The sequence below is a fragment of the Apteryx rowi genome, unplaced genomic scaffold (assembly GCF_003343035.1).
Source record: "Apteryx rowi isolate R43461 unplaced genomic scaffold, aptRow1 scaffold_84, whole genome shotgun sequence".
NCBI classification, from domain to species: domain Eukaryota; kingdom Metazoa; phylum Chordata; class Aves; order Apterygiformes; family Apterygidae; genus Apteryx; species Apteryx rowi.
The window spans coordinates 878,797-892,433 of record NW_020451138.1 but is presented as its reverse complement, the minus strand read 5'-3'; the positions used below and the strand labels follow the sequence as shown (position 1 = coordinate 892,433).

General features: G+C 37.5%; 1 protein-coding gene across 1 annotated transcript in view; it reads right to left on the bottom strand.

Annotated features, from left to right (window-relative positions):
- COL19A1 (collagen type XIX alpha 1 chain) overlaps positions 1–13,637 on the bottom strand; it is a 233,994-nt gene that overhangs the window by 173,560 nt on the left and 46,797 nt on the right. Inside the window, exons 9-11 of the mRNA XM_026090007.1 lie at positions 4,411–4,534; positions 3,763–4,038; positions 1,620–1,700 (exon numbers count right to left, since the gene is read on the bottom strand). Coding sequence (XP_025945792.1) covers positions 1,620–1,700; positions 3,763–4,038; positions 4,411–4,534 — 481 coding nt within the window. The remainder of the gene's footprint in view (positions 1–1,619; positions 1,701–3,762; positions 4,039–4,410; positions 4,535–13,637) is intronic.

The window sequence follows — 13,637 nt, the reverse complement described above, 5'->3', positions numbered from 1 at the left end:
CCCACTCTGAAATGCAAAATGCCAGAGTGGATTGGGGGTGGGGAGAGGGTGAATTTTGTTGTTATTTTTTATAATGAAATATTTTGGGCATGTGTAGCTTGGAAACAAACAAACAAAAAGCCTTGAAGCCAACACTCAGCTGTCTGTAACCCATGAGAGCTAAGGGCCTGATAAATTACAGAAGCTCTCAGTAAGATATAATAAGGTCTCCTGCGAGCCTTCTGTCAAGGGAACTCCCACAGGATTTACATTTTTGTGTAAAAAATCTGTATCCAAGTATAAACTCCTTCCCTTAAATTACTGAAAATGTAGCTCTTACAATTGCTAAGAAAGTCATGAAAAAAAATCCCAGAAAATATAATGCTGGTTTCAGAGTGAAAGTCATAAACAAGCTGTACATTATTTTTATGTCTTCAGCACAGGAAGTATACATGAAACTAATGCTGCTTTTATCTATATAGCTGAATGAACATTTAAGATGCTACTAATAAAACATGCCCTTGATCTTTTTGTGCTTATATATAATTAGGGTGTTTTGCTGGCTTTTTTGTCACTGTGTCATAACCTCTTAATTGTATTGTAATTGTATTTCTGTGCACAAAGTGGAATCTACAGAAAAATCTACTCATTTTACTTAGCCATGAGCTTGTACATTCAAGAGGAAGTCTGCCTTATTGTCAGGAATATATTTTGAAACATATTTGAGCAAGAAATTGTTATTTAAAATTGAAATTTCCCTTGATAAATTAGATCCATCCTCTTCTACCCTTCCGAGCACCTAGCAGTTGTCAGTTCACACAAAGTATTCTGTTCCTTTCTTCTTGGGCAGCTTAATCCCTCCATTCCAGCTCCCTTCTCCCCATTTCTTTGAAGATGAGCTCAATTAGTCCTTCTGCAAACTATGGCTTGTTCTGCTGATTGCAGGCTAAGAGGTGATGCTACTTCCCACTATCTCAGAGGAGTCTTCTTTTACAGACTGTCCATTACTATCTGACTAATATTTTAATGTGTGTTTTTTCTGTGTTTTTTTTTTAAATGGGCCTGATTCAACAAAACTGTATTCTACTGTATTTCTAGTATCTTCCAGTTTATACAGATTCCATCTATCTAAACAAAGGGAAAAAGTGACTCCACTGAACCAAATGAATCCTTTATATTAAACAATATGCACATCTTATCATATGCATTATAAAGATAAGAGTATTTGCCAATTATGAGACATCCATCGCTTCATGTTATTATACTGAAATAATGAAAACACCCTCATCCCCTTCCAATATTTCCTGCTCTCCATTGCCATATAAATTCTTTCATGGGCTTGCTTTTCACCTATAATACTGTACTAGATACAGTTATTAAAATAGTCACTCTTATTTGAAGCCATCCTCAGGTCATTGGCAGTGATTTGTTTTCTCTGCTCTGAGACTTCCTCAGTTACTAATCAGATACTAATCAATGCCAAGAAATGCATTTAAAAAGCACTAGCAGCATCTAGTTCATTAGATTCATTAGATGAAATTAACCTAAAGTTCCCTTTGCAACTTCTTCACAACTCTTTAATAAGAAACAATGAAACAATTTCTTTTCCATTCACATTTGTATTTCAGCAAATAACTTACCAGGTCTGCAGATATTTCACAACATGTATCTTCTGTTGCAAGTTTTGGATTACAATAAACTGTTATGCGTTGAAGTTCAATCTATCAAGAAACACAAAACAAGAGATTTATACGAGCTGTAAAAAATAATCTGTTTTGGCATGTATTTTCCAAACTTGGCAGCAAAAATGGACAAAATCCAGAACTTAACAATTACACAGTTCCTCACTTCAGGAACAAATTCTGCAGTATGTTTCTTTGATGTAAACCCCATTTTAGATTTCTTTAGACATCAGGTAGAATCCTTTAGACTTAGATTAAATTTATCTTCATGTAAATTGCAACCCTCTGCACTGCTCTTGCTAGACATACTGCATAGGTACTGCATAATGCATTTTCTGCAAATGATCTTTTGGTAACTGGAGTAAATGAACAGCAAAGAACTGAAGTAAAGGTTTGATAAGCTGTGTTTCATATTTATTGTCTATCACTCTGGACAGACCTTTGCCTGGACCTCTCCACTACATCATCTGGACAGCAAAAATCACAAGCTCTGTACATAAGACTTATTTTAGAGATTTTGAGTGGTTTGGTGGAGAGGAACAACACCTAACATTAAGTAGCTAATTTGTCCTTACAAAAGCCAGAACAGTTAAGGGACCACACTGACTTCAGTCACTCACGCTAAGGTTTAGAGGCCTCATTTCAGAGAACAGTTTTGCTAAAATATGCATCTTTCTGCATCTGTTTTGTATTCTATCCACTTATTTTCTCCCTTGCACTGGGTATTGAGGAGAATGATTGGTGGTACAGAATCCGCTCTGCTGCCTTCACCAGCTTTATGCCAATAATGTTTTCCTCCAAGTGGGGAATTCTTGACTGGCAACATCCACTCAGAATTATCCAGTCAGTGCCATATAACCAACACAAGGCAAAAAGAATCTGCTCCTTTTCCTGCATGTAACTTGGCAATGAGGGAATGATACACACATTTCAAACAAATATGAACTCAGTCTTACAAAATAAAATGAAGTATGAGCTTGGCTCCATGAAGTTAATCACACATGTAAGACCTTGAATGAGTCTAGGTCAAAGTGCATAAGCACCTTGCAGGACTGATTCCTCTTACAACGCTAGCTTGCGATTATAATATGCTATTTTAATCTGAAACTGTACAGTGTACAGAATACATCTGAAACTTTCACATGGTCAGTATAAACCTCGAGCCAGAGGCTTTAAAACTGGTAACTTGATATCAGTATATTTAAAACAAACTGACATTTCCTGCAACTTTCAAATTCATTGCTCTGAACTCTCTATACAAGAAAATGTAGTTTCTGGAACAGAATATAGCCCAGAATATCAAAGGACACCATTTTTATCTGTAGCTGAGACAACAGCTTGCTTTTTTCAGGAATGCTGCATTATGACTTACTTTACCTTGCATTTGCATTTCATTCTAGAAGAACTGCAGATCTTGTTCACTGTCTTTTGATGGGGAGAGGTGGAGGAAAAGGACTATCTTACAACAGCCAGCTACAAATGCAGAACCCATTACTTGTATCAAAAGCTGCAGGGAGCACACTTCCAGACACTTCCCAGTGCCTCCGATTTGGAGGGGGGAGTGACAAATGCAAACACAATAGGCCCCTATTTCAGCATGGCTGAATCACCCTAGCATGTGATACAACCTTAATAAATAGGTGATCCTTAAATTTTTTTTGTGCATCTCCTTTAACAGAGAGAAACAAATTGTAACTAGATGACAGATACAAATTTGCATTTGTCATTCATGTAGTTGAATCTCATAAAATTGAAAGAAAAAATTTCTAAAGGAAGTTATCTTTAAATGTAATAATAATAGATCTACAATAACTACATGGCTGTCACTCCAAAGTGAACAAATTAAAATAAAGACTCCTGAAACCAGGACCTGAGTTTCTGCAGTCCTTACTTTGGTAATGGAGGGCTTGCCTTAGCAGATACTACAGCAATGAAATCGCTTAGAGAAAAAGACCTAAAGACATCACGTTAAGAATATGCATTCAAAATTAACAACCAGTTATGAACTTTTTAATCTCCATAATTCTTTATGATAATGTTAGTAAAAGTGTGGCTAAAACATGATTTCCAAGTTATCCAGTTTTGTTTTCATGCTACTCACATCTACTGGCTTATCATCTGCAGCACGAGAAGCAATCAGAGTCCTTCCCTGAAAGTCAGTGGTGAATTTTTCATCAGTCTGCTTTCTCTCAATTAAATTACAATCCAAATAGAGGGAAATGATCCCCAACTGCACACTAATACCAAGTTTATGCCACTGCCGATCAAACAATGGATAGATTTCTCGACTCTTAAAAGCGTAGTGCAGTATATTTCCCTGAGCAGATTTGGTCATATACTCCACAACTTTTTTTGCACCATCTATAAGGACAGAGATCTGAAAGCAAAATAAAATAAAACAAGTGGTTATTTAGAAGTTAGAGTATATGAATTAAATGCATATATAAACCATATATAATAAAAATAATTTTATTGCATAGATTGGGCAAGAATTACAAAGCATTCTTTTAGGTAACTTTGTAAATACACATCAGCTATAAATCATAATATGCCTTCTATTCTAGTATGTAGTCTTATTCAATACATTTTGCTCAATTTCTGTAATCCCTATAACAAAGGATCAGCTATTTCAGAGCAGTCTATCTATTCTGTGTAAACTGCAGCTAAATCCAGTGATGAAACACTATATATTTGTCATATTACTATGAAAAAAGAAAACTGAATGAAAAAAAACAAAGAAGACTCTAACCTCAGGTGTGTCATACTGATTTAAAATTTGCCATATATACCACCGTTCTTTCTTGGTGTTTCGTCGTACACGGAACGTTGCTATTAGAGAGTATTCTTCAGGAAGCCCATTTGGAAATACTTGCCTATAGTGGGGAGGAAAAAAGAGTTCTCTTTATTCTTATACAAACATAAACAATGTTTAAAAGATGTGAACAGAAATAATATTTGTTGAATACAGGGAACCAAACATTCCCTCTCATACAAATTTACTAGCTTCAGTGCTCGGAAGTGCCTCTTCTCACTTCTTCCAGCTGAAAAGTACAGTTAAGACTATCTGTAAGAATAAACAGCTAAAGATAAAGATTCCCCTAAGAAATTCTGCATTCTAACTCTTTTTTTTTAATATTTAATTGTTATAAATAGGAATCTTAAAAGATCTGCTGCAAAATGAATGCCATATATAAATACATTTTGAAACATTACTTTCCCCAGTTTATTTCTTGGATTCTCTACAGAAATACCCTCTCTCACAAACCCAACATCCTGCACATGAAGATGAAATTTCTGTAATAAGCAGAAACAGCTCAGATACACTTCCTGGCTGACAAGGGAAATGATGAGGATGCGAGGCTGGCAGGAGGGGACAGAAAAGGCAGCACATCAGAGCCAGGCTCCAGAAAAGCTATCCCCCAGTGTACAGGGTTGAGAGTGCTGCCAGCTATGCCAGATTTTCACTTCTGTATTGCTTACAAGAGAAGGAGAGAAAAGAGGGAGAGAAGTAGAAGACAGGTTGCTTTACTTTTTGTCTTGGGAAACTATACTGGAATGGCTATACTATGGATGTATATTATTATTTGTATAGAGAAGCTGGCTGATGTCACTTTAAGGCCATTATCATCTTTGAAAGGTTGTAGGGTGCAGGAGAGATTCCTGCGGACTGAAAAGACAAGTATGGTCTCTTCAAAAGGGTAAGCAGGAATATCTGCAGAACTGTAGGCCTCACCTCTGTCCCTGGGAAGAGTAATTGGCAAATCCTTCTGGAAGCCATTTCCAGGCATAAGGTGAACAAGAAGGTGACTGGAAACAGCCAGCGCTAATTAACCAAGGGGAAATCACGCATGACCAAATGATTACCTTCTATGATGAGATGACTGGCTCTGTGGACAAATGGAGAGCAATAGACACCATTCAACTGGATTTAAGCAAGGCTTTCAACACTGTTCCATAAAGCATCCCTGCAGCCAGGATGGGGAGACAAGGGCTGGATGAGTGGACTACAGGACGGCTAGAAAACTGGCTGGAGGGCTCAAGGGTAGTGCTTAATAGTTCAAAGCCCAGCTAGTGGGTAGTTATGAATGGTGCTCCTCAGAAGTTAAAACTGGGGTTAGTACTGTTAACATCATTGATGACACAGACAACAGGAGAAAGTATACTGTCAGTAAGATAGCAGATGAAAGCAAACTGGGGGGACTGAGGAGGAAGTGATCAATATGCTGGCAGGTAGGGCTGCCATTCAGAAAGACCTTGACAGACTGGAGAAATGGGCTAACAAAGACCTCATGAAGTTCAGTAAAAGCAAATGCAAAGTCCAGCATCTAGTRACCCCAYAGGACAGTACAGGCTGGGCCCCAGCTTGCTCAGAAAGCAGCTCTACAGAAAAGGTGCTGGGTGTCCTGCTGGATGACAAGCTAACCTTCAGGCAGCAAGGTGCCCTTGCAGGGAAAAAGGCAAACTGCATCAGGGGCTGCCTGAGCAAGAGTGTGCCCTACAGGTGAAGGGAAGGGATTGTTTCCCTCTATTTGGCACCTGTGAGACCACATCTGGAGTTCTGTGTCCAGACTGGGGCTTCCCAGGAGAGGAGAGAGAGCAGCCCACTGGGGTGAGCCCAGCAGAGGCCCACCAAGATGGCTAGGGTGCCTGAGCCATGATGTACATGGAGAAGCTGAGTGAGCTGGGCTAGTTTAGTCTGGACAAGAGGCAATGGGCATCAGCTCCAACAAGGGGAAAAAAATAAATCACTGTGTGGGTGATCAGACACTGGAACAAATTTCCAAGAGGATTTGCGGAATAATCTCCACCCTTGGAGACTTTCAAAATTCACCTGGATGGAGCTCATATTAACCTGATCTAACTTTGAAATTGTCCCTGCTTTGAACAGCGGTTTGGGTCCAGTGACCTCCAGGGTCAATGATTTGCGTGTCTTGAGTTTCAGACTGATAGGACTTCGGCAGGCTTGGGCAAAAATATGGAATGCATTTCCAAATGAAAAACTTCCTATGTTAATTTTGTTGTTATTTTGTTCTGTAAGATTATTATATGTCCATGCCTCTAAAAACTGTCTGACTTGCTACCTGTATCACAGAATGTATGAGAATACCAGTCACTCCTATGAACTATTTAAAAGGTTTGAATTTCAGAAAAAATGCTATTAAAAGCAGTCTATAACTCAACTCTAGAGCCTCTGGTAATTGTTAAACAGACACTATTTCTATACTAAAATCAGGATTTTGCAATCAACTTTTTTGTTTTGAAGCTTCTACATCCCAAATTACTCATTTTCTAAGACGGAGATGAGATAAATGAAAACCACAGATGCAGACACTGCAACGTACACCAGTAGCTTGTAAAGTGTTAACACTGAAATCTTTATGCAGGAAGTAATGTTGTTTGAAAACTGTCAGGGTTGCCCACTTCCAGATAGTCACATTCCCAAAGACATTCCATGGATCAGAATGGAGGAAACTTTAGAGTCTCACACAGCAGAAAAAATTCCTCCTTTTTCCCCCCACTATGACAAGTAAATGGTTTATTTCTGTATAATTAAAGATGGGATTATAGTTACATAATGATGTGCTACAAAGACTTTATCAAAAAAGAAAAAAAGAAGAGAGGAGGAAAGCATCAGCTGACAAGACAAAAGCTCTGCTACCCTTTTTGAAGTCAGTGCACTTTAGTTAACTTCGGACTGCAGGAAAGACCCCTTCCGTCTAAAGAGGCCTGCTCTAATCCTGCTAAAAAGCTTCTCTGTGGAATAACTCCTACTGAAATCCTGTATGTGGAAATCGTTTCGTTGGCCTATGTCCAACACCTGATTCCTGTTTTACCACAGAACTGAACTGGCTGCTCTCCCATGTCATTAGTGACCCATATGCTCTGTTACGTAGTTATAGATGTTTTAATGTCAAAAGGCAATGCAAAGTAAATAGGCTTTGCAGGGCTTGGATCCAGATTCCATACTATTTGATATTTTAATTAATGATGGACTAAAGAATATGTTTATTATTTATACAGAAAATACCTTCTTTAAACAACAGCAATACGCAAGTGCATCTTAGTAGAACAGTCAACTATCTGGAGGTAGGACCAGCTGTATGGCTTACAGCATCCCAGACAAGCTAAGGACATGGCATCTCAGATTTATAACTGTAACTCACATAGTATGTCTGTGGAAGCATCTGATTAGCTGTCCGAGGCCAATTAAATCTCCTGGTTAACTTCCACAGTTGGAGGCATGGGGGAGTTTACATTAATGGGAGAAGGGCAGACAACTGTAGAAGGGAAATAATCAAAAACCTTTATCAAATGAAAGGGGGGGAAAGTGTGATTGGTATGATACATCTGCAAAACAAGCTGAAGAAGTTTCTGGACATCTTACGTATTCTAATAATAAATGGAACATATTTTTCTCCCCTTGTCTCCTATTACTTTAAGCCTCCCTGACACTTGAAGTGCTATCTAAATAAATAACGCCATTTATCTTCTAAAATTTTGAATGTTTCTTTCAGAACTTTTTCTAAAATGTTTTGGCTGTGTCAGTGCACATCATATAAAAGTTTGTTTCTTTCTTAACTGTTTACTAAACCACTTGGAAACAGGACAAGAGTTGAGGCACAGGCAAGCATTATGAAAAAGGGTGGGAGTCTGTTCTAGTTTCTTTTATCTTTGAGCTGTTAGAGGAAAGTATTTTGGAAGAAATGAAAAAAGTACACAGGGTTAAATTAATTCCTAAAGACAATACACTGATTTACACCGCCACACTCTTGCTCAGGCAGCCCCTGATGCAGTTTGCCTTTTTCCCTGCAAGGGCACCTTGCTGCCTGAAGGTTAGCTTGTCATCCAGCAGGACACCCAGCACCTTTTCTGTAGAGCTACTTTCTGAGCAAGCTGGGGCCCAGCCTGTACTGTCCTRTGGGGTCACTAGATGCTGGACTTTGCATTTGCTTTTACTGAACTTCATGAGGTCTTTGTTAGCCCATTTCTCCAGTCTGTCAAGGTCCTTCTGAATGGCAGCCCTACCTGCCAACATACTCACCAGAAAAACATATTTCATATGCTATTTTGAAAACATTGGGTACATTGCAAAGAATTTCAGATTACTTAATGAAATTATCACAGCAGAGGTAAAAGTGATGTAAACAAATGGCAAATAACACAGTCAAACAAAGCAATGTGATATATTATGCTTTATAAGAAAACAGAACAGAAAAGTCAACCACTCTCCACTATTCAATTTTCGTTGAAAGACAGTATAAAATTAAAATTTACAGTTATCTGAACAGCATAATACCAGCAAATAGCACGACTACTCTATACCAAAGACTTGACTTAACAAAAGTGATGAGTTTATTCTCTGGGAAGCATTCTCAGCACGTAACTAAATGAACATTCCCTGGTGGGCAATTAATGGAAAGTCATTAACAGATGCCTTAAAGGATGTGCTTTACGTTCAATGCCTCCAGCCAGGTGGTGACTGCCCTAAAGGAAGAATACTCAGAAAACTACATACTATATACTATTATACATATTTTCCCGTGTGCTCTTACTCATTCTGAATGGTTTCAAGTGAATGTAATAGAATAAAAAGCAAGTACCTAGCCTTAAAATGACTTAGGTACAGACAATCAGTAAGATATTACAACAAGATCTAGGCTGTACAAAACGGTATCTTCCACTCTATAAAGTTTGGTTAAAAAACTCCTCGAACTGGACCTAATATGTTTATGTTTTAAACAATAAATATAAAAGGATATTTGATAAAAAAAATGTAACAAGTTGACTTAAAACCTCATGGTATATTAAAATATGGTAAAAAAATTGTCAAAATACTGAATTTGGAATTCAAAAGTTCTTTGAATATTTAATATACTGTTCCAGCTGGTTGCATCTGCCAACATGTAAAAGGGATCTCTGAAAAAAACTAACAAGACATTACATGTAAGGTGACAATGGTAAAGAAGCTGCACTAAATATTAACAAAAAAATACAAAAGCAAGTTGTTCCTCATGTCCACAACTCAGCAAGTACTTCCTCATAGAGTATTTACCCTTTCCATGTGGCACAGGAAAAGAGCAATAGGAAAATGAGAGAATAAGGTTAGGAGAGACAACAAGGATGAAGGAAACATTCGTCAAGCTCAATTCAAGGTCTATAGATGTAAAGCACAAACATAGAGGGTTCAGTCATCTAGAGTGGTACATCATAGTGCCTAAGCCAAAAGTAGTAAGAGAGATGGCAGGTCTTAACAAAGCCCTAACATTACAGAAACATGCAACAGAAAGTTCCGTGCAAATTCATCTATAAAAAATGAGAGATTTTTTATGATGGCTTATGATCTCTGATCTGGGGGATGCTTATGTATTTTTGGACAAAAGCATCTGAAGAAAATTAATAATCATTATTGGGAGCACAAACATGAATCTGAGATTTTCCTCTCCCAGGAAACATCCTTGTCAGTGGGACAGACAATTAAGCTCCATCATTACTGTTTGGCTTCCTCAATTTAGGATAATCCAGATCAGATATCCTCCTTCCTGGCTGTCTGCTCTAACCTTTAGGCTATTTAAAAAGTTGTCTTCTCTTCCTCTTCTCCACCTTTTCTACAGTGAAAGTGATCATGACTACCATGTTTGGTGTCGAATTTAATGCTGTCCAAGTTTACTATGTGTGACTTAAGCATGGTCAATGAATTAGGTAACTCTGGGGACACAGGCTGAGTTCAGGCATCTCTATATACATCTCTGAGTCACAGTGAAACTTGGGTGGGAATTAAATGCCTGGCTGCTTAAACCATGGTGCTTCTGAACTTCACCAGAACTTATGCCCAGACGCCTAGTGAACCCTGTGGTCCAAAATGATTCATTTTAGGTGCCACAAGGGGTTAGGTGGTGCCTGAGAGTAGACAATCTGAATCATTCTCTTAGACTTAGGTGCCTAAAGTCTCACTAAATTATATTTTAGGTGGAATTTAGACAATCTGAATCTCTCTCTTGGTCTGTATTGTCAGTAGTATAAAATACAAACGTAAGTTGATGAATAGAGCGCTGTGTTCTCAAAGCCAAGCACACCCTTGGTGGAACTGCTGAAAACAATAGCAGGAATTGAAGCACATGAGCTGAACACACAGACTTGGATTTATACCACCCTAGCCTGCCTGCCTGAGGTGTACTGTAAATTACAGAGGCCACAGCTGGCAGACTGAGGAAACAAGAAAACAAGCAGGAAAATCCCTAATATAACACAGTACAATACAGACAGATATCTCTTACTAAGCCATAGGTTGAAGCATCAGGCAGATGCATTCAGAATGTTAATAAATACACACTGACCTTCCAGCAACATCTATGTGCCACTCTGTCAAAGCATATATCTACTCAGGGCTGCAGAAAGCTTTTGTTGCATCCTCCTCTTGTCTTAATGGATTAAATGTAGCTATATTTTTTCCTAAAAACAGGTGCTGTGGCTCTAGTACGGCACAGACTACACACTATGAGCTTATTAGGAGAGCAGTTACAGGCATTTTGCATGAACTTTGCATCTGTATTTGTGCATACCTTCCACTGTTTGTAATGAAAAAGTATAGATTGACTTTTGGAAAAATATTTGCTTATTCATTTGTTTAAAGTTCTGAAAATTTCTGAAACTCTGCTATCACCTGGTTCTCCCAGTGCTACCATGTTTAAAGAAGTAATTATGAATGAATTAACTGTGTATTCACTGTGCTATAAAAAGTTTTAGTTCTATCTTTGTAAAGCAGCATTGAGTTACCCATATCAAATTTTAGTAAGACAATCCTTTATTTACCTTTTGTTTTTATTTTTAAAAAAGCACTCATGGAAAACCAGCATCTATTTTTAAATTTTGTGAACTTTAATTGTTCCATGCTGAATAAGAATGCACTACAGCATATGATAAACTTCTGTATTTACAAGTATCAATGAAGCCTCTAGCTTGCTGAATATCTTCCAGGAAGAGAAAGATGAGCCGACTTATATTTCCTGAGAGTGAAGTGAGAGATGTTTAGAGTTTATGGCAATACATCTTTTCCAGCTGACATATACCATTACTTGTATAAGTCATTCATAACACAACAATGTTACAGTAATTTGGTGACCAGAGCTCAAGAAGTCAATTTAAACAACTTTCCTATGGTGGATGATGGTGTATTCAGTACTATGTTGGCTGAGACGCTGAAATCTTACCCTTTTTGTGTTCACTAACGGAACTCAAACTGAGATCACTTATGAGTGAAAAAGCAAAGCTAGTGACCAAATGTAAAAAAAAACCCTGCATTATTGTCAACACTTCCACATCAGATTAGCATATTTCTGATTCTCGCTTTTTGCCTGAACTTGAGTAGCATAATGGGGAGAGGGGAAATAATTGACTAGAATAATTTACCAACCTCTACCTAGAAGGGGTATTTTAAATTCTTTTTAAGCAAAAGTTAAGAACAGCTGTCTGTTGCCCAAAATAAGAAATAATTTCCCATCCATCCATCTTCCTCAAATCACACTAAGATGCACTACACAGTTTCATATTGCATTAGGCCTCAAGTTGTTTTCATATGACACATTATATGATGCAACTTAAGGAACTATGCAAACAGCTTAAGACTTATTAATCATTTAGGGAGAGCACAAACCACTCAGAAAATGTGCCACTGAATGCAAAGCTGAAAATTATTTCAACATTGGAAAAAGGGATTTACCAAATATTTTATATACTTCAGTATACTTCTGTTTCCATTTACTAAATAGGTATAGATTAGCTCTCATTTTTTAATACACAGAGGGATTAGAAAAATTTTTGTGAAAGTCAGTATGGAATTATAGAAATTTTAAAGGACACTTAAAAACAGTTGGTTTGAATCAGAAATAGAAATCTAAAAACTGCTGTGTCTCCTCACAGTATTTTTTTTCTAGTGATTCTAGAGGGATTATGTATTCTTATTTGTAGGAACTATTGGCATATTCCCGGCCCTAATGAAGTCCAAGGCTTGTCTTCCAATGATTTCAAAGTGGTCAAGCTAGCAAACTACACCTGCTTTTAAGTTTGGAAAGTTTCTGCACATTTCAACTTTTCTGAAAAGCAGTCAGCAATTATAAGAATTACAGACTTAAAAGTAGTAACATATACTGGAAATAGGAAATGCAACAATTTTTCAACTCATTTTCTTAAGTAGAATTCTGCAGCCTGATAAAGTTTTGAAAAAATTCAGGCAAACATTTAGGCTTTTGGAGTTTTATCTTGTGGAAAGTAGCTTTCCACACTTGTGATAATGTTATAATACACTTGCCTTGCTGAACTTGGTTATTTGTTTTATGAACCAAATAGGTCTCAGAGCAATCAGTAAACTTTCCTTGTACCTGGGAAACAAACATAAGCCAAAGACCAAAAGTCACCAAAAGCAAGAATGTGTGAATTTGTAATCATTTACTCTCTCTCTCACTTACTTAGTAATGCATATAATTCAAAAATGTATGAAAGAAGATTCTTCTTTCCATTTCATGTCCATTTCATATATGTGCTCAGAAACTAGCAACAGTATCACATTATAAAACAATCTACTCAAACAGCATGTTTCCCTTCCAAAATATCACACCTTACCCTGAATCCCGCACAGAAATTAAGCTGCTCTAATCAGTAGTAAGCATCTTTCCATGCTAAAGACATATGGGGTGAAAAAAGATCATAGTCTTTTACCAGTGAACATTGCAATGGAAAAAGGTGAGTCAGGGAAGGAATGAAAGCCAGAGCCTGACCACTTAAAAAAGTTAAAATTTTACTCAAAGTAATCTCATATGCCAAAGGATCTTGCCACACCTGCACTGGTATAGACTCAAGAAAAAACAGTGCAACAGAATGGATCCAGACAATGGGTATCCTCCAGTAAGTTGCCTTTTTATGTACAAAGCAAGTAAAGGAAATGTATAGGGTAATGGAAAGATTTTGGGGACTTCTGCAACA